The 26,835-nt window shown below is 44.8% G+C and overlaps 1 protein-coding gene across 3 annotated transcripts; it reads right to left on the bottom strand.

The window, feature by feature from the left end:
- Positions 1–3,250: 3,250 nt before the first annotated feature.
- On the bottom strand, positions 3,251–25,706 carry LOC136620233 (L-threonine 3-dehydrogenase, mitochondrial-like). Of its 3 annotated transcripts, none has more exons than XM_066594941.1 (9): positions 25,599–25,706; positions 12,864–13,046; positions 11,349–11,391; positions 9,132–9,202; positions 8,158–8,307; positions 7,907–8,079; positions 5,794–5,884; positions 4,788–5,057; positions 3,251–4,387 (listed from the first exon to the last, which is right to left on the bottom strand). In XM_066594941.1, exons 2-9 carry the CDS (start codon positions 13,042–13,044, stop codon positions 4,245–4,247), a joined length of 1,122 nt encoding a protein of 373 aa, XP_066451038.1. In that variant the 5' UTR covers positions 13,045–13,046; positions 25,599–25,706; the 3' UTR covers positions 3,251–4,244. The 3 variants fall into 3 exon arrangements, with proteins under 3 accessions (XP_066451038.1, XP_066451035.1, XP_066451036.1); XM_066594938.1 differs by lacking the exon at positions 25,599–25,706 and adding an exon at positions 24,691–24,748; XM_066594939.1 differs by lacking the exon at positions 25,599–25,706 and adding an exon at positions 15,772–15,909.
- Positions 25,707–26,835: the final 1,129 nt, after the last annotated feature.

The following is a 26,835-nucleotide window of genomic DNA, read 5'->3' as shown; positions in this document are numbered from 1 at the left end:
ACACTCCTTAACTTCTATTGAAGGTCAAATGCAAGACTAAATCAGCAGAATGAAGGGGCATAGCCTCCTCACTGCACCCATATGGGTGGCCCATGTTACATATTGCAACCTCAACCCCATAGCTTAGCTGGAGGAGAGACCTACAGTAAATCACAAAATCAATGACCTTATCCCTAGGAAAATTTAGGACAAAAAAGTTGCTTAAGCTCCCTTTCCTCCAGTTCTACTGGAAGGTAGCCAGTGCCAGCCAAAGCAGCCCAACCGCAGTGTGTCACATCTGTCTCCTAAGATCGGTGGTTCTACAGGTGCTCTGGAGTTCCCCTGCCCAGGTGTGGGGATTGTGCTGGCTGGGTGTGGGTGTGTCTCCAGTCAGCCAATCACTCTAGGTCAGTACACCTGTCTTCCCAGGTGTGGGTGTGTTCAGCTTTCTCTGTTCTCATTCTCTGTGTTGTGTGAGCAGGTTCTATCTGTGGTGGTAGCAAGAAAGGTTTGGGTATGTTGCTGGACCCCTGGTTAGTGTAGGGACTAGCAGTATTGCTGGGAGTCGTGACGTGGCCCGCTAGCTTCCATAATTTGGGCAAAATGTCAAATACCTGGCATTTATAGCATTAACCTCTGCTACTAGTGTTTGTGTATTGGCTACTGTATGGTGTGATTTTGGGTCTGTGTCATCCTATCCAGTCCAGTTGTCCCTGTTGGTGGTGGCATGTGTATACATCCTAGCCTGAGTGCTTGGGTTCCTAAGAGCAGCAAGGGCCTAGATCCGAAGACCACTGGGCTGCCATTGGTGGTTGATTCACCTGGCGTTCCCTATCCTGGTAACATTCGTGTGGGCCCGGTGCTCACTAGCATAATGCAATGCAGTGGAGGCCAGATAACCCAGACAAAGATAATCCTCTATCCTTGGCCGATCTTCAGGGAGAACTCAATCCTGGTTTTTACATCAAAAAGTTTGTCCCTTTAGGATAATAAAATCGGAGGTTGGCTGTAATATAAAACTTTATAAGAATAAACTGACACCAGGAACGTTTTATTTATTTTATTAAATACATTCTTGCCATATTACAGCTAAACAATGCAAAAATATGTTCATGCCTGTCATTTACAAAAATATGATTATATAGCTCACACTCATTGGTCAGTGTTGTTTTAGTTCTACAACTCATTCAGTTCGTGTGGTTCCACATCTACCCCAGAGATGGTTCGGCACAAACTCTTGTTTTTTGGTACCCATCTTGGGTCCAAGGTCACCATTGAATATTTACAAATGAGGTTTTTGTCTATAATCACCTTCAAAATGGTGAAACTGGAACTAACGGAGCTAAAATGTGACCCTAAATGGCACAAATATGGATTCTTTTTACTTCAATAAATACATGTTCACTGTTTTCCCCAGTTTCGCAGGCACTACAAATACAAAATTTAAAAAAAAGCAATAAAATATATCTAATACACAGACAAGTCTTAAAACTACAATTTGGTGCCAAATAGTCAAGACTTTTCAAACTAGTTCTTGGAAATCTCATGTTTCTCTGCGGTCTACATACAGAATAGTTTAAAGCGACCCCCCAGTTTAGAGACAATTTTGTCCTGGGATTGGAGGAGACAGTTCTACCTGCTGTTGGGCTTCTGTGCTGATACCTCTCTGATCCGCAAGTTCTGGGTCTGGTTTTCAGTGGTCCAAGGTGGCCAACGTGATTCAGACTACCTAATCCCCACTATGCATTGTTAGACTACCAGCGCACTATACCTGCTCTGATTGACCAGCATTGCTCACATGATCAGTGCTGGCCAATCAGAACAGGGCACAGTGAGTTAGGTAGCTAGAAAGTTTCAGTGACCATCTTGGACAACTGAAACCAGGATTCAAAATACATGAATCAAAAGTACATCGGTATAGAGCAATGACAGCAGGTAACATAGTAACTGCCACCTTTCAGTCCAGGGACCGATTTTTCTCCAGAAACTGCAGGGTTGCTTTGAAGGGACACTCCAGTCAAAAGCTCAAAATTTAATATGCAAGTTACTACCTACAGGAATTATCACCTGCTATGTATTTTCTGCAGATCTTGCTCCTTGGTTGCTTGTTGGCTCAGCTTTATTAGGACAGAGCTGTGACTATAGTTTAGCTTCAGTACCTAGTCTGAAGTAGCCCAGGACACACCCACTGTTTCTCCATTGGTTCGTGCTGCCTTCTCTGCAGGGGGTATGTCACAGACTACTTTAGCTCTGAGCTAAAAAGCAAAATCTTAGGAAAAAAGAAATAGTGGGTAATGAGCCTCCATAGATATTGACATATTTTAGAACACCTGACTGGAGGGTGTCAAACAATACATTATAACCTACTGAGTTCAGAAAAAAATGGAGCTCCCCAGTAATATGCAGTGTATATATCCCCAAAATGACAACTATTTTTCTGGCGTACCCTCCACCCACACTCTAGGGGTCATGAACAAGGCAAAGCATAACAGGAAGCCGTAGGCACTCCAAAAGCAATTGTATGATGGCATAATGCCAATATTCTTTGTCTTGGATCCCACAGAATTCTATAAGTAGCCATATTACTCCTTACAACCCTGATCACCACTATGGCTGTGCCCATGAAACTAAGAAACCTGCAAAGGAAGGAAATTTCAGTATCTTCAAGTAAAGAACTGGAAAATATCATTCATATTACATTCAAGTATCAATAAATCAATCAAGTGGACTGATGCAACCCTTTGTTACAAAGCAGTTTCATGCAAAAGAAAAAAAAAATAGAAGTTAAAAGAAAATTTTACAAATTTAATTTCTGCAAATTTTACACACAATTAGCCAACATAACAACCATGACGAGGAAATGCAGCAGAACAAGTGCTATTGTACATAGTTTACTGCCAAATTTTAAACTTTAAATTCATGTCATTTTAAGTTATACTTCAGTATACCTCAAGTACAAAGTACAGATGTACCAAACAGCTGTACAGCTTATACTGTACAAAAGAAAAAAAAAAACCCTGAACTTAAAGTGAATGTCCACTTTACTTGTGTCAGTTTCTTAATAAGTTTTGTAGCGCCAGTGAATACCAAAAAAAAAAAAAAAAAATTGCTACCTTTAGCCACCACTAGGTGGAGAGCTTACTGCATACAGGTGATCTATTGAATGCTCTTTAGCTCCCCTAGTGGTGAGGGACAGTAGACAGGCAATTTTATAATTCCATGTTATGGGGAAAGGAGGGGGGGGGGGTAATTTATATTTTACACACCCATCTAAAGACATTTGGCACTTGTCTAGCCTCTCTGTACACTTGGCTGTGAACTCTAACCCAGTTACACGCGGTTCTAGGTTTATACTATAATTCACACTAGAAACTGGTGCAAATTTTATAGTAAAACCAAAAAGCTGTGGAAATTATAGTAAAACCATGCCCCTTTTTGCTACGCCCTACCCGCTTTTCAAAAAAGTGCTAGATGGGGTGCAAAAGTTGTGACTTTAATGCCAGAAAACTGGCATAAATTGCTAAGTTCCCAGGGTTTTGAAGCAAAGCATTAAAAAAAATGGAGCTCTGACTTTGAAAGCTACAGTAAATGACTAATGAAGACCCCAACATTTTATTTAGTAGCCAAGAGCTAGAAGGGTGTAACCAATAAAAGCAATTGAAACATGCCCCACCCCAAAATAAAAACAAGTATTTGGAGGTATGGAAACTGGAGTCACCACCAGGGTCCAGAGTGTTCCCAGATTTTAGAGAGTTTTGGTCCTCTCCCCCTCCTGAACACATGCATTCTGGATTTTGGTGGGCCTCTTGCCCCCATTGCTTTGGCTGGCAGGTCGCTACATATGTTCACCCGGATACACCTTAAAGTCACAGGGAAACAATATACCTACATATATTACAGTTCAGCACCTGGTTTCTGAAGCTCAGCAGTAAGTAACCTGCAACCCCCAACAGTTAATTTATGAGAAATCTACCAAGATGGTGACAATTTGAGATGGGTCAACTGCAGGAAGTGCATGTCCAATACCAACTGACCCCTAAAACACACACCTTCAAGTAATAAAACATGGATTCATACACTGGCCCCATGGGGAGACTTAGAACGATCAAGAGTTTCTCCCTTCTGTGAATTGGATGACTAATACAACTTGTAACAGTAGACGTTGAGTCATGAACAGTTGAGTTGGCATCACATACCAGAGCGTATGATAGACACTACAGTGATACATAGAGGTCTAGACTGGTGACAGTTCCCCCAGGGTGGGATCAGGCCTGGGCTTGAGCAGTAAGACGTTCAGGGTTCAAGTAGCCCAGCATGGTGGTTACCAGTTCTGGCAGGTCGTATTCGTGTTTCCAGCCCCAGTCCTTGCGAGCGTTATCGTCATCAAAGTTCATTGGCCAACTATCAGCTGAGAAATACAAGATGTTAGTTCAGTAGATCCACCAGCTTGTACACCATATTTTCCATTATATCAGGTACAACATTTAGGCTTTTGGACTCCTGTTAAATGATCTGTAATACAACCCCCATAGCCTGATTACAAAGAAAATGGCTGCTTCCTTGCAACAGCACCACATCTGCATGGGTTGTGTGTGGTTTTGCCGCTCACCCCCATTGATTTCAATAGACCTGAGCAGCAATACCACAAGCCATGAACAGGTGTGACGCCATTTGAGAGAAAGTCGCATGTTTAGTCTTGTACAATCCCTTTAAAGAAAAACTGCATTCAGCTCAACTACAATCAATATGGCAAGAAGGTCAGTTATAGAAGTCTGACTATAGTCCTTTGTTATAAACCATGTACTTACCAATGGCCTGCCTGACAGCATCCACATTGTAAGCAACCTCAAGCTCAGGTAGATGTTTCTGCACTTCTTGGGCCAACTCCTCAGGGCTGAAGCTCATGGCATTGATGTTGTATGTCCTCATTGTAAGGGATTCTGTTGGGGCTTCCAGCACCTCCACCGTTGCCCTCAGACAGTCATCGATGTACATCATTGGCAGACGGGTGTCTGGTTTTAAGTTACAGACAAATCTACCGGTCTTGATAGCATCATGGAATATCTGGACTGCATAGTCTATATGGGGAAAATACACACAGATGAAGTCCTGTTATCAACCCAGCCAACTGATGTCCTCTGGTGGCTCCAGCTACTGGGCCAATGAGGTCCAGCAGTAGAAAACTATTAATCTCTTGGTCCCAGTACATATTAACAAAGACTGCTTGAGGCAATAGGATTTAGACATGCACTATGTAGTTTTAGGGTAGGCCTCCTCTGAAAGCTGGACCACCACTTTCCCACAAGTGGGTCTAGGGTACTCCAACACAAGAAACAAGCTGATTCAGTGACTCTACAAGACTGTTAGAGTGCATGCACATGTCTGGTTGGTAAGCCCAGATACATTGCATCCTGTGTTTCATCCGATGCTCCATATGGGGCAGGCTGCCAGATCGAGAAACACTGCAGTCAATGTTTCGTTGATCTGGCACAATCAAGCTGGTGGGAAACTATGCAAAATCGCTGACCATCATTAGCACTTATGTAGATACCATGTTCTCATTTCTCAGCAGCTCCTGCTGGTTCAGGGTCTGCACAAAGCATGCTCCGTGAGAAATTTGGGATTTACACCAGTGGGAGGAGTTGGCTCTATAATTCATGTATTGGTTGCTTCACTAATGTACACATTACCACAGGACTAATGGGTTTCAAGCAGCAAAATTGTAACTGCAACTCTTTACATCAAAGCTATGATTGAACTCTAAGTCAGTCAAGAAAAGACAATCATTTGTTGCAAGATGAATAAAGTTATTACCAGTCGTTCCTCCTCCAGGCTGGGAATCAGCAGAAATAATGCCAGGATACCGGAGACATCGGAAGTCCAGGCCATACCGATAGTGATAATACTGGAGGATTAAGAAGAAAGCAGGTTTATGCCTGTCTAATATGGGCCCTTAATTTATGCTTGAGAAAGACCCTTGTGGGTCGAAACGTTGTGCATCATTATTATGCCGATTAATATAGTTCAATGGAAATGATAAAACCTGGATAGATCTAGTCAAGTTCAGCAATTTCTAATATTCCCTGCTGGGTTACTCAAGGTTTGCAGCATGGTTCATATTTTTGGCCACGGTTCTTCCCTGGAATAACAGGTTTATGCCAACATTAGTAAACTGCCAAAGCAGCATGAAGATGCACACTGAAGGAGGTATAAATAGGCCATTATCCCAGTCAGGATCCTGCCAAGTCCATCTGAGCGTTAGCAAACAGATACTGACAAGCGTCTGACTTTACAAGGCGAGAGGCTGGCCAGATATTTAGACCGTGCTGTGACCAGGTCAGGGAATCCACTTGAAATGTATTATATAATAACATCAGAGTGACCTTCATGAACTTACTGTATTCTGTGTCATATGACTGTGTGGAAGTAAGCAATAAATACCCCAATAAGGGAGAAAAACATCCAATTGTGTTTTTCCATATCCAAAAATTTTAGGTCCATGAAATTAAGAAACAGAATGGTAGAGTTGGAAGGGACCTCCAGGGTCATCAGGTCCAGCCCCCTGCTCAGTGCAGGATTCACTAAATCATCCCAGAGGACTGTTCGGCCTCTGTTTGAACACTTCCATTGAAGGAGAACTCCCCACCTCCCGTGGTAACCTGTTCCACTCATTGATCACCCTCACTGTCTGCTATCTAATCTGTCTCCTCCCTTTCAGTTTCCTCCCATTGCTTCTAGTCTTTCCTTGTGCAGATGAGAATAGGGCTGATCCCTCTGTACTGACAGCCCTTCAGATATTTGTAGACAGCTATTAAGTCTCCTCTCAGCCTTCTTCCCCCCCCCCCCCCCCCCCCACCAAGCTAAACATTCCCAGATCCTTTAACTGTTTCTCATAGGACATGATTTGCAGACCGCTCTCCATTCTTGTGTCTTTTCTCTGAACTTGCTCCAGTTGGTAGATTTTTTAAAATTGGGGTGCCGAGAACTGGACACAGTATTCCAGATGAGGTCTGACTAAGGAAGGGTAGAGGGGGATAATTACCTCACGTGATCTAGACTCTATGCTTCTCTTAATACATCCCAGAATTGTTGGTCTTTTTTGCTACTGCATCACATTGTTGACTCATGTTCAGTCTGTGATCTATTAGTATATCTAAGTGTCACATGTGCTGCTGCTTAGCCCAATTCCTCCCATTCTGTATGTGCTTTCTTTTCTTCATTTTTTTTGCCCAGATGTAGGACTAGATTTTTCCCTGATAGATACCATTCTGTTAGTCGCTGCCCGCTGCTCAAACTTGTCTAGATCTTTTTGAATCCTCTCTCTTCCCTGGTGTTATCTTTCCCTCCTAGCTTTGTGTAGTTGGCAAATTTAATCAGTTTACCCACAATTCCCTTATCTAGATCATTTAGCAAAATGTTGACCACCACTGGGCCTAGGACAGAGCCTTGTGGTTCCCCACTTGATTCATTCTTCCACTTGGATGTGCAGCCGTTTATGACCAGTCTGAGTACCATCACTCAGCCAGTTGTGAATCCACAGTTTCAATCCTTTTCAATCCCAGATCTGGTCATTTTTTTCAATAAGTCAAGATGTACTATATCCACACATTTCCCTGATCAACCCAGTACATGATTCTGTTCTATTTGGTTAAACAGGAAACTCAGACTTCCTATAACCTCAGTGGATCCTATCAGGAGTAACGAGTACAGAGATGTCAGGTCTCAGTTGTTCCCTGTTAAGCTAAGGTGACAACCATGGGTTTTATAGCTATTCTTTGTACATTGCTGCACAATGTGCATCGTTCTCCAAGCTCATTCCCGTCAAATAAGGGCTAAAGACTATACGCTTCCTATTGAAGTCACCAATGAGAAAGCCAAACCAAGGCTCAGTTTTGTTCCTTTTAAGATCTCCAAAAAGAGCTCTTACTTCTCCCATTAACTCTGCATGGACTTTCGAGACTCCATAGATGGTCCTTGGTCTCTGTATACACAGGTCAGGGGTTGGGTTTCTTGGAGAGGTTGGTCCAAACGCCCCGATAGTGCTGGGCACAAACAGACGCAGCCCGTGTTCTGCAGCAATGTCCAGAATATTGTGTAGACCTGAGGATGGTAAAAACTTTGCATTAGCCCTGACTATGTACAGACTAGACCAGGTATTAATTGCGGAGCCCAGCTTACCGGTTATATTGACCGCTCTGGCCAAAGGAACGTTTGCTTCACCGACTGCACTGAGCAGGGCGCTGTAGTGTATTAACCAGGTGATCCGATTGTTCACCACTATCTCACGGAGATTTTTGTAGTCCAGAATATCGGAATAAATGAAAGGCCCTGAGGAAGAGAACAGGAAAGTTACAAAAACTTACTATTCACTTCATTAGAGCATGCTCTGACAGTGGAGTCAGGCAAAGATCTAACATTGTAGGTACAAGATCAGGTGAACTACGGGCGCTGCCAGATGGCCCAAGCAATGACCTCAAGAAAAGGATATGGATCAACAATTAAAGACCCATCACTATAAAATAAGCCAGGAGTGGACCATCGGCTTTAATTGTATAAACCTAAGTCATAGCTGTAGGATCTGAAAAAGCCAAGTCATTAAAGGGGTTTGGTTTACAAACATTAGGGCATTTTAAGGAGAAACTCTTGATTTGGACCTCCATTAATTACCCAGAGCATCTACAGAAAGGGTCTCCCCCTCTGAAGGACCTAACAAGTTCATACTGTACATGGCCAGCCCATTTGGGCATCATGTAATGCATCGTTTTTCTTGTGGCGGTAATTGTATTCTGCAGGGAAATATGTAGCCAGCATTCAACTGATCACTAGAGGTCTCAACAGTGGACACTTTGCAGCCAGCTTATTTTTGGGGGACCCACTTAAAGGGATTTTCCAGGAGTACACCATTCACCCATCATCGAACAGATCAATATCCGGTACATGGATTCATTGCATGACCTAATATTAATGACCTATCCCGAGGGCAGGTTAATATAGGAAAGGCAGAGTAACCCCAATGGATGGAACCCAACTGAGTTAGGGTCCACAGCAACTACGTATGCAAATCTGCAGCTTAGCTAAGGCTTCATGTTGGGATTCTGCTATGTGAATATAGTTGTACTCAACTGACTGTCCTTCAGAACTGAGATACTTACCGCTATAAAACACATTATCTGGAGGTTTTCGGATGTCGGAGAGGATCACGTTGTTCTTGCCAAATCGTTTCCTGTAACCAAAGAAAATTCTCAAGTCACCGACTAACCTGCAGTACAAGAAATGCATCACTTCATCTGCCGACTCCTGCTACCCTCAACCCATCAACCAATACCCTAAAGGGGCTGCAGAGGATTAGGAAAACATAGCTACTTTCTTCCAAAAACAGCACCAGGTCTGTCTACAGGTTTAGTTGTATTGCAGTACAGGGACATTGAAGTAGAAGCTGAGCTGCAATACCAAACCCAAGCTCAGGCAGGCGTGCAGTTTCTGAAAGAAAGCAGCCATGTTTTAGTTCTTTTTTTTAATCTGATCACTTTTCTTGAAATTCTACATTTGAAGTACCCCTTAATGTCAACGCATATTACACCCCACCTAGACAATAACATAATCCACCTGACATCTTTCCCCCCCAAAAAACCTTAAATAGCTTCTCATCTCTTTTCCGCATCCCTTCCAAATCTCAGCTTTTCTACGTTACCTCAATGCAACATCAGACCATCTTCCCCAAATTTCCTCAAACTTAAAGGGGTTGTCTCACGCCGAAACAGTTTTTTTTTATTCAATAGGCCCCCCGTTCAGCGCGAGACAAACCCAAGGGATGGGTTTAAAAAAAAAAAAAAAAAAAAAAAAAAGTTTATTATTACCCGAATCCCCGCGCTGCAGCGACTTCTTTCTTCCTTTACCAAGATGGCCGCCGGGATCCTCACCCATGATGCACCGCGGGTCTTCTCCCATGGTGCACCATGGGCTCTGTGCGGTCCATTGCCGATTCCAGCCTCCTGATTGGCTGGAATCGGCACACGTGACGGGGCGGAGCTACGAGGACCAGCTCTCCGGGACGAGCGGCCCCATTCACCAGGGAGAAGACCGGACTGCGCAAGAGTGTCTAAAAACGCCAGAAGACAGCGAATTTAGACGGATCCATGGCGACGGGGACGCTAGCAACGGAGCAGGTAAGTGAATAACTTCTGTATGGCTCATATTTAATGCACGATGTATATTACAAAGTGCATTAATATGGCCATACAGAAGTGTATAACCCCACTTGATTTCACGAGACAACCCCTTTAAACAGCTTTTATTTTGATGAATCGCCCTTTCCAAAGATATAACCGCTTATTCCTGCAGCAAAACGTTCAGGCTGCATTTAACGGGCAGTGATCAGCTTCTGCACCCGATACAGTGCTCTCCGAATTCCCAAAACAGTAAGCCCATCAACACCCCCCAGTATACAAATTCTGAGATTAATATCGACAAGGTCTATTTTTTAAATTACCCTTACCCAAAATGCACAGAGTTTTTACATAATTCGAGCACATGCATTAAATGTGCACCATCCATATAACATTTTGGAGCTTAATCTAATACCCGTGTTACACAACTTAAGGAGTACACGGGTTGTAACTGGAAAAAATAGCTTTGGGCATATCATAGAGTTCTCAAAATTTTTAAACTTTTTTTTTTTTTAAGTTAAGACCCCAGAATGTACCTGTTCCAAAAAGCTTACCCGTCTTCTCTTCTCCCATGCTGAAAATCCCTCCAACTTAAATTTAATTAAGGGTTCCTCCAGAGGGGTGTATACAGTATATATAGAGTATATCCATCTAGTTGTAAAATCTGCTTAAATGTATTCCATATTTTAATAGTTTTTAATTATAATAGTCGGAAATAATCTCAGCATTTGTAGTTGGAGAGCCAGGTTTTTTTTTTTTTTTAACCCTGTACAACTTGGAGTGAAGATAACAGATGTGACAATGTGGGGACACAGAGGAATGAGGGTTTGCCACAAGACAACAGGACAATTTTGGGGTCTCAATACCATCGATACTAGTGCAGATTATATTAGGAACATATTTGCTCTTACATCCATTGACCCATAATGTAACTGATTTATGGCGGGTATATATTAGGCAGTGCCACAAAGGAGCTGAAGTCTCACCAACAGTCACTCAAAGAGGTCCAGTCCTACCTATTTTATGTCAAAAGGCAAAGACTTATGCAGCCCAAAGCTTCCAAAATCTGGACTTTTTTGATATCTAGAAGCCCTTTATTATTTCCATAGGTCTGGTCTCAGAGTTAAAGAAACAAACTCTATGGCCACAAAGTGCCACCCTACAATGACTGCATGGCTGTGAATGTAATAGACATGATTGTACCTCAGTAGTTTAGCAAGTCCAACTCCCAGTTGACCTAATCCTCCTGTAAAATAGAACACAAACATTAAATATGTGCACCCCTAGTTGACTTTAGCTGCACAAGGCATTTATAATATGTAGGTGCTCAACATCATGTCTGCAGGTAGGTGGCAAAGCTCACTAAAGAGCATTGAATGTGTAGAGGATCATGGGAAAGTAATCCTGGCTACTATTAGAAATATGTCAGAAGGAGGTGACCATACAAGTACAGAGGAGCAAGATTCGAGAAGACTCAAGGAAAAAGGGTAACAAGATTAATGATAGTAAGGGTCCTTGAAACTCAAGCACCCAACAGTCGTCAAAGCAATTATCACTCCTGTCCTTTCACACAAAAGCAACGACTGTTCAGTGAATGGAGACGGAGTGCGACAGAGATCTCTTCCAGCCATCCGCCTTCATTCACAGTAAACAGGCAGTCATTCATAGATGAGCGGCTGCCTGTTTACATGGACTGATCATTAGATGTTTGTGTCTGTACAAACTAAAAATGATAAACAAGAAGAAAGCAAATTATCGTTGAAATTTGCATGATCCAGCGAGAATCTGAATGATAGAAGTTCCATGTAAGGCTGGGTTCACATGGGGGGGGGGGGATTTGCCGTGGAATTTCCACGCAGACCCTCCGCACTGAAATTCTGCAGCATTTACAGTAGCAGCAATACGAATGAGACTTTATAAATCTCGTCCACAAGCTGTAGAAATCCACACAAAAGTAATGCGGAAATTGATATATTGTGCAAATTTCAACTCTGGAACATTTCAATTTTATTGCCATTTCTGCTGTGAAATTCACCTCTTCTCAATGAGGGGATGAATACCGCACAGGAATACGAAAAAACCCCACACCACATTGTGCGGGTTTGGAGGCAGGTTTTCCGCTGCTGATCTGCAGTGGAATGCCTGCTGTGGACATTCTGCTGCAAATCAGCGCCTTTGTGGACCCAACCTCAAAAGGGCCCTAAGAGGCACAGAGATGAGGAGTGAAAGGCAGGAAATACAAAAAGGTACAATGCAGGGGAGACACTGAAGAGCAAACAAAAGATTTGAAAGGTAGGAGAGACAAAGAGGACACAATAGAGGAGACAATAGAAAGGGCATAATGAGGGGAAAAGATGAAAAAAAAAAAGGTAAAGATGAGGACACTATGGAAGGGAAAGGCAAGAGAGTGAAGGGAGCACAATGCAGGGGAGACAATGGAAAGAAGTCTGCAAAGAAAAGGGAGGGAGAGAAAGGAAAGGCTGTTAAGAAGGCCAAACACAGAGGAGATAAGAACATCATAGGGTAGGAATAATACAGGCGAAGACAAGCACATTCACATAGCAAAGGCAGCAGAGAATCAGAGGGTAAAATGCAGGAGAGCCAAAAAGGTCACAATTGTAGAGGCAAGAAAACAATTGAAGGAGCAAAATGCTAGAGAGAAGATAAGGATGGGGAGAGGCAGGAGCAAGCATGGCAGAGAATAAAGTAGCATCTTACCAGTGATAAGCACCCGAGGGTGGTCAGCTTCTGAGAAGGACACAGAATGGAAACTGGCATCTGATGTCACCTGACGGGGTGAAACACCAATGGAACGAACAGATGTGACAGTCTGACATCCACATACAGGGCTCTTCAGCACCTGCTTCACCGTTCTCGTTAAAGTCCGTACAACAGGCATCTCTGGAAGAGAAGGGGACAGACCGGGATTAATGACCAGGGGAACAAGGTTTTCCTCCCATACAATTTTTGGATCGGAGCAATAATTTGTGGGCAAGAAAACCTACAGACACTCCCAGACGATTGTCAATTTCAGGATTGCAAAATGAATTTCCTTCTGAAGACTGAGGCATTGCTCAAGCACAGAGTTGGCCAAAACATGTCAATGAGATCTTAAAGACCCTAGTTGGTCAATCCATTTATGATGTAACACAAGAGCACCCTAGGGCACAGGTGTCAACCTCAAGGCCTGTGAGCTGAATCTAGCCCGCCACGTCTTTTTATATGGCCGATGATGAGGTTCAGATGCAGAAGGACCGGCTCTTCACTTTCCCTGGAGGACGCAGCCAGTGCTTGGCAGAGATAGCAGTGCCAGCACAGAGAGCAGGTGCCATTGTGGATTCTGAGCTCCAGCACACCTCCACACCGTTCTGTTCAGCAGCTCGCAGGTGGTGGCACAGCTCTGCCAACCCTACCCGGCACCCTAGCCACCGTCCAAGGTATGAAGCTCAGTGCTAAAGAGGTGGAAGGGGAGAAAGCCCATCATAGTGCAGAGAGCTCCATAGCCATGGCAAGGAATAGTTACATTTAGGAGTCATTCACACGGGCAGATGCCGTTTTGAACCATGAAATTGGTCTTAATGGACCGAAACAGTCTATTCACAGCGTATTTGGCAGTTCTCGTGTGCAAAAAGAAACTCAAGAAGGTCCCATAGATTTCTCCTGCATTAATGTGTAACTATGCATATATCGTGTATTCACTGCATATTTCTGCCAACCCATTGACTTTCGGCAAGTTCGGTTCGTAGCAGGCCAAAATAGGACATGCGCCGATTTCCTTCTCGGGGGGCATACAATGAGAGCCGGTTACACTAACCTTCTACATAAAATCACTGAGCCAGACAAACACTCAGATGGTTGATATTCGAGAAGTCGTTTATATCCCGACACAAAGTATTGGAAACCCAACTTCCCAATCTGCGAGGTTCTCCTACATCTCTTACATGGTCGGTGGATACAACAAACTTCAGTAGGATCTAACACTATCAGTGCAGGTCGGACCACTTGCACTACTGTAAAGGCGGAGGAGAGGAAGCAATGTGCATGTAACCGGAATTAAGAAGTGGAGGTTTCTAGTATTAGTCTAATAAAGGGGTGAAGTGGTTCAAGTGACTTCTAGTTTTTGTTCTTTACTATAGGGTTGAACACTTTATTGGCTTTTCATGCAGATAGTGTGTGGCGAGCTGGCACGTGGCAGCTGAAGGGTTAACATCTGGGTTAGCAAGCCCCCTCTGGGTTTCAGGTTTCTGGCACGGAATATGGACATTAGCCCTGGCTGGACCAGCAGATAGTCGAGATCTAAAGGTTTGGGTTTTCAAGGTATGCAGGGCGACTGATACAAGTGCATGTCCTTGTAGAAGACCTGTCCTTGCCCAACACTTCACTGCTGAGAGTTTGCTACAGTTGCATCCAATCTAGACAAGAGTCTGAGCCAAATAACTTAGGAATTCCCAGCTCTCCTGTTTGCTACAATGTAGATAAAATGTAACATTGTAAACTAAGCAGTCTGACTCTGGCAGGTTACATTGTATCTGCGCTGATACACCAACTCAGATCCCATCCTTGCTGGCAAGTCTGGAATTCCAAAGCTCCTTACCATAAGCAGTGATTTAACCTCGATTACTAGGAGCTGTCAGTATACAGATGACTGGGTGAGTATATGTCCTATATGGCTAGTAAAAACATCAGTCCTTGCTGACCCGAATTCTCCTTCCACTACTCCCAATTATCCTCCCAGCAGAGACGTGAAATCCACCCGTTGGCGGCCACCTTCCCGGGTCACTACATCACTGGGGGCTTCTAAGGACCAAAGTAGATTCCAAGAATTTCACAGCTACCGGAGGATCTGACTCGATTCTATGGGCAACTTTCTACGAATGTCCATAATATACAGTTAACGGTCTGTAGCAGATATTTCTGTACAGGGGGTCTATAAGGACAACTCCACTTGCCCACCAGGAGTCCTATCAATGTGACCAGCACATGTCCACAACCAATGCTCTAGTCCACTTCTTACTTTGTGGTTGTTACTTTAATCATATAGACCATGAATATATATATATATATATATATATAATTGTAGACAGTCCAGATCAGATGTAGCAGTGCCGAGTCTTTACATAGGGCTGCACTTAAAGCTACAGCCTTAACCCCATGCTGCCCAAGTCACACTCACAAGGGTTCAAGAAGACGAGATACGGAGAGCTATTGGACAGGCTATTTATACTGGGATCTGCAATGTGCGGAGTCATCAAAAAAAAGCCATATCTTAACGTCACTCCTGTTGAAGCCGTTCTGGGATCTTGGGGTTAACAGTATTCGGATTTTGCGAACAACTGCACCAATAATGGATCTTGAAAGAGTTAAATGACAAATTCAGCTCTGCTACATCAATTCGAGATTAATCCACATGCACAGGGGGTGCAAAAGAAAAAAAAATTAACCACATGCTCCATTCTGTGTTTGCAACAGCAAGTAAGCAGCACAAAGCCCCCGGTTGGGAATAGATATTTGCCCACCCCTGTATGTACAGATAGCAATATTAAAAGGGCCGGTTCACTGGAAGGCATAAAGCATGCTCTACACAGTCATGCAAGAAGAGGCGCTGCAGCATCTGCTCTAGTCTTACCTCACTTGCTCTGCGTTTGTTCTTTAACAAGATGAGACGGAGTCGGCCTTATATAGGACACATCCTCCCAATCCGACCTATGGGGATTAGAGAGGGGGTAGGAGTTGTCCCCTACGTCACAGTAGCTGGGTGGAAAGGAGCAGAATACTACTACTCACACGCCTCAGCTGCTCCGGGCTCATCATGTGGCAATGCTTGCAACACGTTCTGTGTGTTCTTCCCCGAAGCACAGCTGGTGCCCAGAACTCACATCATTGCAGGTGGTGGCCAGGGGCCACGTGGCAGGTGAAGCCCTTCCATAAGCTTTGTGCGGAGACTTGTATATCTGGGTGACAGCCGACAATACAGGGGGTCACTTTTTCAGTTTTATGCACCAGTATCACGCCATAAGGAATCTGCATTTTTAGGGCTGATTCACGTCTTACGCCCACATATTTCGCCTGCTCATGCGTTTTTGCACATGCTAAAAAGCACGCAGAATCGCCTACGTATTCGCGCCGGCCCATTCACTCCAATGGCCCGAAATAGGCCATGTCGCTTTTTTTTTCACCTGAGCGAGCATCACATAAAATATATATATATATATGTGCATGTGAACGAACCTGTTGGAATCAATGGCTTCTATTCACAGCAGATAACACATGCAAAATAGTGTGCGTAATACACAGCGCAAGTATGCCCATGTGAACGAGCCCTTAGAGGCTTTGCAAAGTTTTTCCCTCTTTGTCAACCACTTCCCTGGATTCAAAAGACTTCTATTCACTGACTGCAAGCAGAGGCAGAAAACTTCAAGCCAAACAAGTCTGACACAGGTGGTACAAGCTCAAGCCAACAAGTCAAGCACCCACTGGAATACATCAGGGTTGGAGCAGAAGCCACAGCTCCGACCATGAGTAGTGGCCGGCACTGGTAATTGCAGAAAACCCCTTTAAATGTTATACCCATTGGAGGTCTTTCCCAATGTTAACATTAGGTCTGTGGTAGGTCAGAGCGCTGCTTTTCTGATCTGTACATAGGGTGTATTTACACGGATGATATTGCGGTGCGAGTTCTGTCTGATTGCGATACGGCTGGAATGCACGCGGAAAAAAAATCCATTCACTTGAACGACTAAGTACACAAGCGATTTTTCCACTCGGAATGATGGTCCAAGTTCGCAAGATCACTGCCGGTCCTATTTTTGTGCGATCTCCACATGTGATTAGGACACATGCCGGACATCGCATACTACATCCCATGGACGGAGTGACCTTGTGATGTGTCATGCAAGTTGTGCAGGAGAATCTGGAATGTAACTCGTATCACCCATGTAAAGGGGTTTTCCAGGATCCAATACGGGCGATCTATCCTTAAAGGGACACTCCAGTTTAGGGACATAATTCCGGGTGAGTAAATTAACTGGAGTGCTCCTCGGTTGTCTCAGTTTTTAGCTGTCCAAAATAGCCAATGCGATCTTCAGACTCCCTAATCTCCATAGTGCATTGGTAGTGTTAGACTACCAATGTGCTATACTGCTCTGATTGGTTAGAGTTGCTCACATAATCAGTACTTGCCAATCAGAGCCGTGCACAGCGTACATTAGGTAGTTCAAAACTGCTGTGGACATTGTAGACAGTTAAAAAGGGGCTTAAAGTTGGTGGATCAGAGGGGTAGCAATAGAACAACTGCAGGTAATATACCACTCTCTCCCTTTCTACACCAGGACAGAGTTTTAGCCAGAACTCAAGGGTCACTTTAAAATATACGAACATAGGGGATGCCTTCGACCCCCACCAACCAGCAACTTGAAGAGGAGCACCACAGCCTAATTCCAGGCAAGTGACATGTTCATTCATGTCTACACCCACCACTCTTATCTGTTGAATTCAATAACACTGTATGCAGTAAGCTCTTGAGCTCCCCCTACTGCTAGCTGTAGGCAGACAAAATATTATTTAAATACATTAGGTGTTCTTAAGTTATATAATAAAAATTTTATTGAGGTAATCTCAGGTTAATGTACTTTATGGGCAGTGTTATAGTGGCCTTTTCAAACAGCTGATCTGGGGGGCTCCCAAGCCTGACCCCACCAATCTGATATCAATGACCTACTTTAAGAATAGGTTGTTAATATTGGAGCCCCAGAAAACCCCTTTAAATAATAAAATTTGGTCTACCTACAGCTAGCAGTAGGGGGAGCTCAAGAGCTTACTGCATACAGTGTTACTGAATTTAATGAATAATCAGTAGACAATAAGATCCCTCTAGTGGTGGCTGTAGGCTGTCAGAATCTTATCATTCGACCCTTACTATGGAGGGAATTTGGAGCTCTGTATCAGGAACATGTAGAGTCAATCAATATAAAGACATCTTAAGAAATTAAAATCTGTACAGAATTTAAGTTGCCACTGCAATGCATGGGGACTTTCCAGCAGCACGGTGGCTCAGTGGTTAGCACTGTTACCTTGCAGCAGGTTCAAATCTGACCAATCTGCATAAAGTGTGTATGTTCTGCCCATATTTGCATGGGCTTCCTCAATGTACTCATGTTTTTGGAGTGTGTGAGGGAACCACATAGTAGATGACTTGATATTGTGAGCCCCCATGTAAACAGACCTAATAGTAAGTGATGTACAACACTGCAAAATATGTATGCGCTATATACAAGTCAAACAAATAAACACCTTAGGGTCCTTTTACATGGGCTGATAAGTTATTCCATGTAAGTGCATCCCCTCCAAATGAACGAAAAATGAGAATTTGTTCCCTTTTCGCTCATCGTTCAGTTTCTGCATGCATAAAACTGAACGATGGATCAGCCCGTGTAAACAGGCAGTTGTCCACTTATGAACAACTGCCTGTTTACTGTGAATGGAGGCAGGCTGGCCAGAACGATTTCTGGTCCACTTCCCCTCCATTCATTGGGCGATGCTTGTTCCGGTGTAAAAGCATAGGGTTGATTATCGCTTGGATGACCGTTGGCCATCTATGCCAGACAGGTCATCCCATCCCAGTTTAAGAAATGTTCTTATCTTTACTCTACACCATTTCCGTCTATATTCCCACGCGACTCCCCTCCCCCAGTGTTTGTGTATCTTGTTGTTGATATTCGTATAGTAATAAAGGTGAATGGCAGCCAAATTATCCTTACACGCTCACACCCAGTGAGGTCACAAACTATACTCTACACACCAGCAACTACACCCATACAATAAGGAGACGTTTAATGCATACGGGAAAACAAAAGGAACGATAAAACCTAATTGAATTGTTTTTCCTGCTACAAGGGTACAGGCTGATGCTCCAGCGACTATGGATCTACAAGTCCCCGCATGCCACACCCGCCAGCCTATAAGAACAAGCAGTCCCTATATAATTACACCACTAGATTATTGTGAGACGATCAATAAGATTATAATGGGATGAGCCCAGGGACAGAGCGGGAATAAGGAGGATTTAGTGAAGAAACCTGAATAACCTGCAGAGGCATGTCCGCAGTGTAGTGACTCAGGCAGAGAGTGACAACATTTCCCATCCTTTTAGAGAAGGCAATTTTATAGCACTGAACAAAGGGTTAAAAAAGGTTAAACTAAATAAAATACCCCTCCAAATGCTCATGTCCTTCACGAAAAATATTCATGTTATGAATTGTATTTTTACCAAAGTGTGAGAATGAAGCAGCTCTCTCTTCCCCTCTATCAGCAGGAAATCCCAGCATCATCTGCAGCTCAAATACATCTAACTCTGGTCAGAGAATACATGGAAATGGGGCAGCAATGCTGCATGTATAGTCACAGAATAGGCTACCATTATTTAGGAAATCATTTAGAGTCCCCTTAAGAGCAAACCTAGATGTTTTGATCTACATTTAAAAAAATCCTGCAGTTTTCACAAGGACCACCAAGGGCCCTTTTACACAGGATGACCTGTTGGGTGCAGATGCCCAAAGGGTCGTGCCAGTGATAATTGTTGCTGTGCTTTTACACAGGAATGAGCGCAACTGAGTAAATGAAGGTGGAGTGGGCCAGGGATCATTCCTCCCACCTACATTCACAGTAAACAGGCAGTTCATAAATGAACGACTACCTGTTGACATGGGCCAATCAGTCGTTCAGTTTTCTGCATGCAGAAGCTGGACGAATGAAAAGCGAATTAATTTTTGTTCGTCATTCAGTCGGGCGTGCATTTAGACCCAATAATCGTTCAGATTCCTGCTGGATGCAGGAAGCTGAACAATTTATCAGCCAGTGTAAAAGGGTCCCAAGTCAGGTGGTCTGACACTTCCTGTACTGTTCTGAGGAAAGGTCTCAGTAGGGGGACAGGGCCCGTTAGGCCTAACCATTCACAATGGTTAATTGTTACAGCTCAACTCCCTTCGTCACAGGTCATAAATTATCCCCACAGCACTCTCCTATAGAAGTCAATGAATCCCCTCCTGCTCATTGTGCGAATGGCCCATGTGGCTGCAGTAAAGCACATCGCTAAAGGATGTTAACTACAGCAAAGGAAATATAGTTGCTCCCATAGTCATGTACTAGAAAGATGAAAGAGGGTTCACCATCGGGATTTAATTAGTAAAATTAAATTCTATAAAAAGTGATACGTTCCCTTGAAATTTCATTTCCCCCCCATGTTTTCCATACGTAAACCCCGCATACTCAACCAAACTCATGCCAGAAAACTGGGCAACCACCAAGTCACCAGCGGCTATCGGTTCATGGAATTCATGTAGTAATTTATAAATAGAGGACTCATGACATCATAAGAGCAGTAATGATGTCATGGATACAGAGCATTTCACAAGTTAATAATATCACACAGATGGTAATTTAAAGTCACATATTCGAAACAACCACTAAAGACCATCTTTGACGAGGTGTGCTGCGAACAGAAAGGTTGGGAAACCCTGTTCTACGGGGAGGTACCTGGTCTTGAATGGACAATTTTTGGACAAAAAGTTACATATGTTCTACATGAACTATGGAGTCCATGCAGGTCACAGATCGAGCCATAATCAAATGGTCTCACGGGGAAGATGCCAGAATGATTAGCCAGACACGTCCACCGTATTTCACGGTCGGTGCCAGATTTCTTTGATGTGTCCTGCTGTCTCACCGGTAGGTCAATGCACTCCGTGAAGGTCAATGAGGTTGCTGACGTTCTAAACTCTAATGACTCCTATAAAGGTCACGTCTGCACTTTACTCCATGTTCTTCTAGATTCCCAGAGACAGCATAGAGGTAGTCATACACATTACAGGTGGCCTGAAATTAAAGGAGTTGTCGAAGCCAAAACCATCACTTATTTAACGCTTGGTTACACTGCAATTTGCTCCCTTTTGCACAAAGGTCCCGATTTCACAATTGGGACTACAGTCATGTGATCCCACTTCATACATAACTGACCTGGCTTGCATTTTACAGTCCCCCACCCTTCACGGCTCCGTATACGGTACGTCAGCAGCTACATCAGTCCTGAAGGGCCACCCTTGCATTCACATCTTTAGTGCATGAGCCAATGTCTGCAATGCCATCTCTTCAAGTAAAGATCGGAAACGGAATGGAAGCAAACTGAAAGATTTCCTTTTTTTTTTTTAAAACCAGGGAGGGAAAAAAAAAAAAAAGGGGAAGGAGGTTTTATTTCCATTTTTCTGCGCCAAACACGGAACAGGAGCACACAACTGTCAATGAGAAGCCGGGCTCACACAAGCAGGTTGGATTCCTCAAGCGGTAGACCTTCAGCAGATTCCAGCTGTGAGCCCGGACGGTGACCCTGCGTACCTTACTTACCTGTACTGCGGATGGCCACGTAGGCTCACCGGCGGTCATGTGCAGTACAGTTTTTATGTTTGTTTGTCGCACTTTCACTTAGCGATGAGGAGGGCGCTAGCAGCTTATACACAATGTTAATTGCGTATGGGCTGCGAGTCAGACGCCTCCATTGAAGGAAAAGTCATGCCTTTCAGTGCTCATGCTTCACGACGGAAAGTCTGCCAGACACTAATCGCAAAATCAGCCATTCAAATCCGCTCGGGTGAGCCCGGCCAAAGTCTAATGCCGGTGTGAATGTACCCTCGCGTTTCCATCATCTGCCTAATATTTCTATCTCAGGCCGTGGTACCATGTTACGCCTCGGTAGCATGCCCGCTGTCTTGGGGTCATATTTGATCTTTCCCTCGCGCCCCATCTCTTGCACCCTCAGGTCACCTGAACCTCAAACATCTCCAGAATCTGTCCTTTTCTTACTTCTTATTGTTGCTCTGATCCATTCTTCTCCTGACTGCTGTAACTCACTACTGACCGGTCTTCCCCCTCGCTAAACTCTCCCCTCTCCGATCTATCCTGAATGCAGCAACCAGGCTTATCTTTTTATCCAACTGCTACGCCAACACCTCAACCTGGCCAGTCACTACGCCCACGCCTCCACTCGGCCAGCCACTACCCTGGTTGCCCCTCCCCAACACTATAGAAATTTTTTATTATGCTCATCACTCGTCCATAAGGCTCTCCACCGCCCTATATCTCCTCCGCCCTCATCTCACTTATGAACGACTGCCTGCTTATTATGAATGGAGGATCCCCGTCCCGCTCAGACTCCATTCACTGAGTGACGATCGCTTCTATGTAAAGAGTACCGGTACGATCATCACTGGGATGATTATTGTGCGCTTCTGCGCCTAATAGGGCCCTTTTACATGGGGCGACCAAAGTTACTCTTTAATCCGAATCTCCCCCTTCAGTCTTCAAGACAACCCCAGACATTCAGGTGAATTCCCAACAACGACAGTTTTAAGCAAGACCCAAAAACACATTTTGTGAGAGGCATATCACATCCACTAATTAATTATTTTCCATTTACCCCACTTCTATAGTTTCCCTGGAAGACCTGAGCCCTTCATTCCACAGTACTCTCCACACCTCATATCTGTACATACACAGATAGCATCGGGTGAGCAACTCCCACAGCTTTATGTATACTACCTGATTTATATAAGACATGGCCAGACCATGGTACAGAACAAGCACCGCTACCTCGTGTCACCCCCATTTCCTCATCGCCTGTAAGCTCCTGTGAGCAGTACCATCGTCCCCATTACCTCACCGCCTGTAAGCTCCTGTGAGCAGTACCATCGCCCCCATTACCTCACAGCCTGTAAGCTCCTGTGAGCAGTACCATCGCCCCCATTACCTCACAGCCTGTAAGCTCCTGTGAGCAGTACCATCGCCCCCATTACCTCACAGCCTGTAAGCTCCTGTGAGCAGTACCATCGCCCCCATTACCTCACAGCCTGTAAGCTCCTGTGAGCAGTACCATCGCCCCCATTACCTCACAGCCTGTAAGCTCCTGTGAGCAGTACCATCGCCCCCATTACCTCACAGCCTGTAAGCTCCTGTGAGCAGTACCATCGCCCCCATTACCTCACAGCCTGTAAGCTCCTGTGAGCAGTACCATCGCCCCCATTACCTCACAGCCTGTAAGCTCCTGTGAGCAGTACCATCGCCCCCATTACCTCACAGCCTGTAAGCTCCTGTGAGCAGTACCATCGCCCCCATTACCTCACAGCCTGTAAGCTCCTGTGAGCAGTACCATCGCCCCCATTACCTCATAGCCTGTAATTAATCTTTCTTGCATCTCACTGTGTAGAAGGAAGGAAATAGACAGAGGCGGACAAAACAAAAAACTTCAGTTACGCCACTCATGAGAAAAAGTGTCCCTTACACTTCTAAGCCCGCGCTCACACGAGTATTTGAATTGCATATCACGCACTCGACGTACACGCGTATAATATGTGGTAAATTGCGGCAATTCAGATACATTGATTTTCACTCTTCCGTTCACACTTGCGTATAAAATATGCATAAAAAAGGCAGCAGTTCTATGTAACTGCGGATTCCGTGCGACAGAGCGCATTATTATCTAGGAGAATGCTGAACGTACGCAATTACACTGTATGCGCGACATTTTCACACATCGTCACTAAGACAAGAGCAGCACAGATTTTTCTTTTTAATGTCTCTCCCATGCCGTCGCGAAACAACTCGCAGACGGCCCGTGGGTTGGATGGCTTCCATCGGACGCAGTCTGTGCGGAACCTGCACTAAAATGAAGCATGCTGTGATTGTTTGTGGAAATCGCAATTGGTTTACACAAGTGTGCAGGAAGTAGTGATTTTCACGTAGCACGCCACGAGCGGTATTTGCTGCCGATTCACAGTGCGGATTCCGCAATGCAAAGCCGTTTGTGTGCAGGCGGCCCAATCAGTTCAATACGTGCCAAAAAGACTGACACGCTGCGTATTTTTTTTTTGCACCTACAATATGCGCAAGTGATATAAGCCGACGTAAACGGACAGTGATGGGGTCTATTCACTGCGTATTGCGTGCGTGAAGCGCGGTGCGCGTATGTTAGTGTGAGACCGACCTGGAAGGAAAAAAAATAAAAAATAAAAAAATTACTGAAGTTGATGAGAAATTAAGCGGAAAGATTTATTTTTCCTTCTTTCCGTCCCCCTGATGTAACGCAAGGTGTGAACAGCAGCCCAAACGCCTTTCTGTGGCCGCGGGGCAACCTGGTTACCAGAAGTTAGCCAGACTTCTTACACCATATTTTTCTAGAGACCCCTTAGAGAGGAGCACAGATAATAAAGCTCATCACTAGGGCCAACGGGCTCTCGGATGGGTCACTGCATCCAATGGAAGTCAATGCAAGCCTGTTGCAACCATCGTCATCACGTAGCGCAGCGTCAGCCAGATAAAGCCGGCGCCTACGTCCCTTCTATCATTCAGAAAACCGTTCAAATAAGCGGAAGCGCGCGATAATCGTTCCGTGGAACCGCAGCCAACGATCGGACGCTACAACAAAAATTCACTTTTTCTTAATCCTTCGTGTGATGCCGCATACAAATCATCAGCTGGTTCGCTATTCGCTTAATTCACATACGTAGCTGTAGGCCGGCTGCACACGGACGGGGCGGACTCCGCATACGGGAGGTGATGATACGGAATCCGCGACCTTTCCTGATGGAAGGGCCGCAGGTCTGTTAACTTCAATGGAAGCCGTCCGGCAGCACACGGCTGGTATCTACGTCCGCTTCTGCGCAGGGGGCCTTAGTCACATGACTTCATCCCAAGATCTCCCAACTAGAAGCCACACGATAAATACGCCGGTTATCAGTTCTGGGTAACGAATAATTGCAGCAGACTGCAGCATTGCAACTTCTTTTTGCGCTTAAGTCCACCATCAAAGGATGAGTGTGTAGTCACACGAGCGATTTCCAGTTTTTTAAAAAAATTTTAACTCTTCTACAGTTTTTCAGCTATTTTGCATCCGATTTTTATTTAAAAAAAAAAAAACACGCATGGTGCATTTTGCGCACTTTAAGTGTTTTTATGGTTTTGTTTAAAAAAAAAAAACAAAAAAAAAAAAAAAACACGTTTTATTTACGGACTGAAGAATGGCTCATGTGAATAAACGGTACGGGCGCACGTGTATTACAGGCACATTTTCTCACCTTTATCCAGGCGGGGCTCACAACCGCATTTTTTGTTGTATTTTAAAAAAAAAAATGCAGCCTGCCCTATTGTGGCGCAAATCATGTACATAAAATGCACCAATAGGCTAGGGGGATTTAAAGATACGCAGCAGATATGCATGTAAATGCGTGCTTGCTACATGTGAGGGAGCCCTGGGGGTATAGTCACATACACATCTATGCCATCTAAGAACCCCTTACCGTGCCAGCCAATGCCAATCATGCCACTATCCTCCTGCACCCAATGCTAGGGCATGCTTATTCTTGTAGTACCCGTTTATGACCACCGCCTCCCCCCTAACAAGGCCCTTCTTACCTGCAGCCTACAGCTCCGAACGCCCCCCCGATATTCTATACATCGCCCCCCAGCGCTGAAGGTATTTATATACATCTGCGGCAAACCACGTGGACCTCAACCCAGCCGCAAACGTCGGTCCTGATTGGCTGGGCGGGAGGAGGCGTGGTCTTCTGAACCAGACACTCCTCTTGGATCCTGGAGATAATAAACCGCAAAGATGGACACGCCCCCCCGCGTGACGTATCAATGAACTACTTCACGAGGGAGGGCGTTGGGGGTGGGAGCGTCGGGGGTGTGTCGGCGTGGGCCAATAGGAGGAATAGGGGAGGAGCTTGGAGTGATGCGACTCTTTGTTGTCTGGCTGGGCTGAGCGGGTATTTCTGCCCAGTGTAGAAGGGCTCCGATCACTCGGGCGATTTTTCCTGCGCGTGTTCTGTCTGATTCCATGATGGACAGAATGGGTTAATTCATACAAGTGATCGGAACGAGCGCGATACGTCAGACCGATATCGCGCTCGCAGAATGGCAGTCTTCACTTGCGAGTGCGGCGCCATGTGCAAGAAAATCACATCGCATGCATTTACAATAGGGAGAACTAGTAAGCGCAAAAAAACCGCATTTGCGCGCAGGGGTTTCATTCGCAGATGCGTCATTTTTCACGCAATCGCCGGCACAAATACGCAGTGAATACGAAGGAAACGAGCGTATTTGCGCAGCCAATCAATGAGTCATTCTGCGTACTTTTTTTGTGTTTGCAAATACGTTTTTTATTTACGCACACAAAAACCCGCAGGATCGGCGGAAATACGCGGGCAAATACGATTTTGAACATATTTACGTGACCAAAACCCGCACCCCCCATATGGACGAGCCCGACGGAAGTCAGGCCAGCGCCTGGTGGGGTTCACGCTACAGTCTGGCAGGCGGTCTGAAGAAAGGGTCTATGTCACATGATCAATCCCTCTGCTTGTGTGACCAGGGTCCCTCTTCCTGGCAGGCGGTGAGCTGCACACGCACTGCACACGCACTGCACACGTGTCTCAGCTATACAGCTCTTCGCTATAGGAAACCGAACGCTAATCCCTAAACGTCATGTTCCCGGACTTCTAAGAAACTGTCAGCAGATTCCCAGTACTCTTCCCCTACAGAACACATGCTTAGTGCGCAGAGCAGATGTGTAGGGGGGTGCGGCTGCAGCTCATACTATGTATAGGCATAGGTACAGTCCTGGGGATTTAACCCTTTCCAATCCAGT

Source organism: Eleutherodactylus coqui, chromosome 1, assembly GCF_035609145.1.
Source record: "Eleutherodactylus coqui strain aEleCoq1 chromosome 1, aEleCoq1.hap1, whole genome shotgun sequence".
Classification (NCBI taxonomy): Eukaryota; Metazoa; Chordata; class Amphibia; order Anura; family Eleutherodactylidae; genus Eleutherodactylus; species Eleutherodactylus coqui.
The sequence above is the reverse complement of the archived record's forward strand: the minus strand, read 5'-3'. Positions and strand labels throughout refer to the sequence as shown.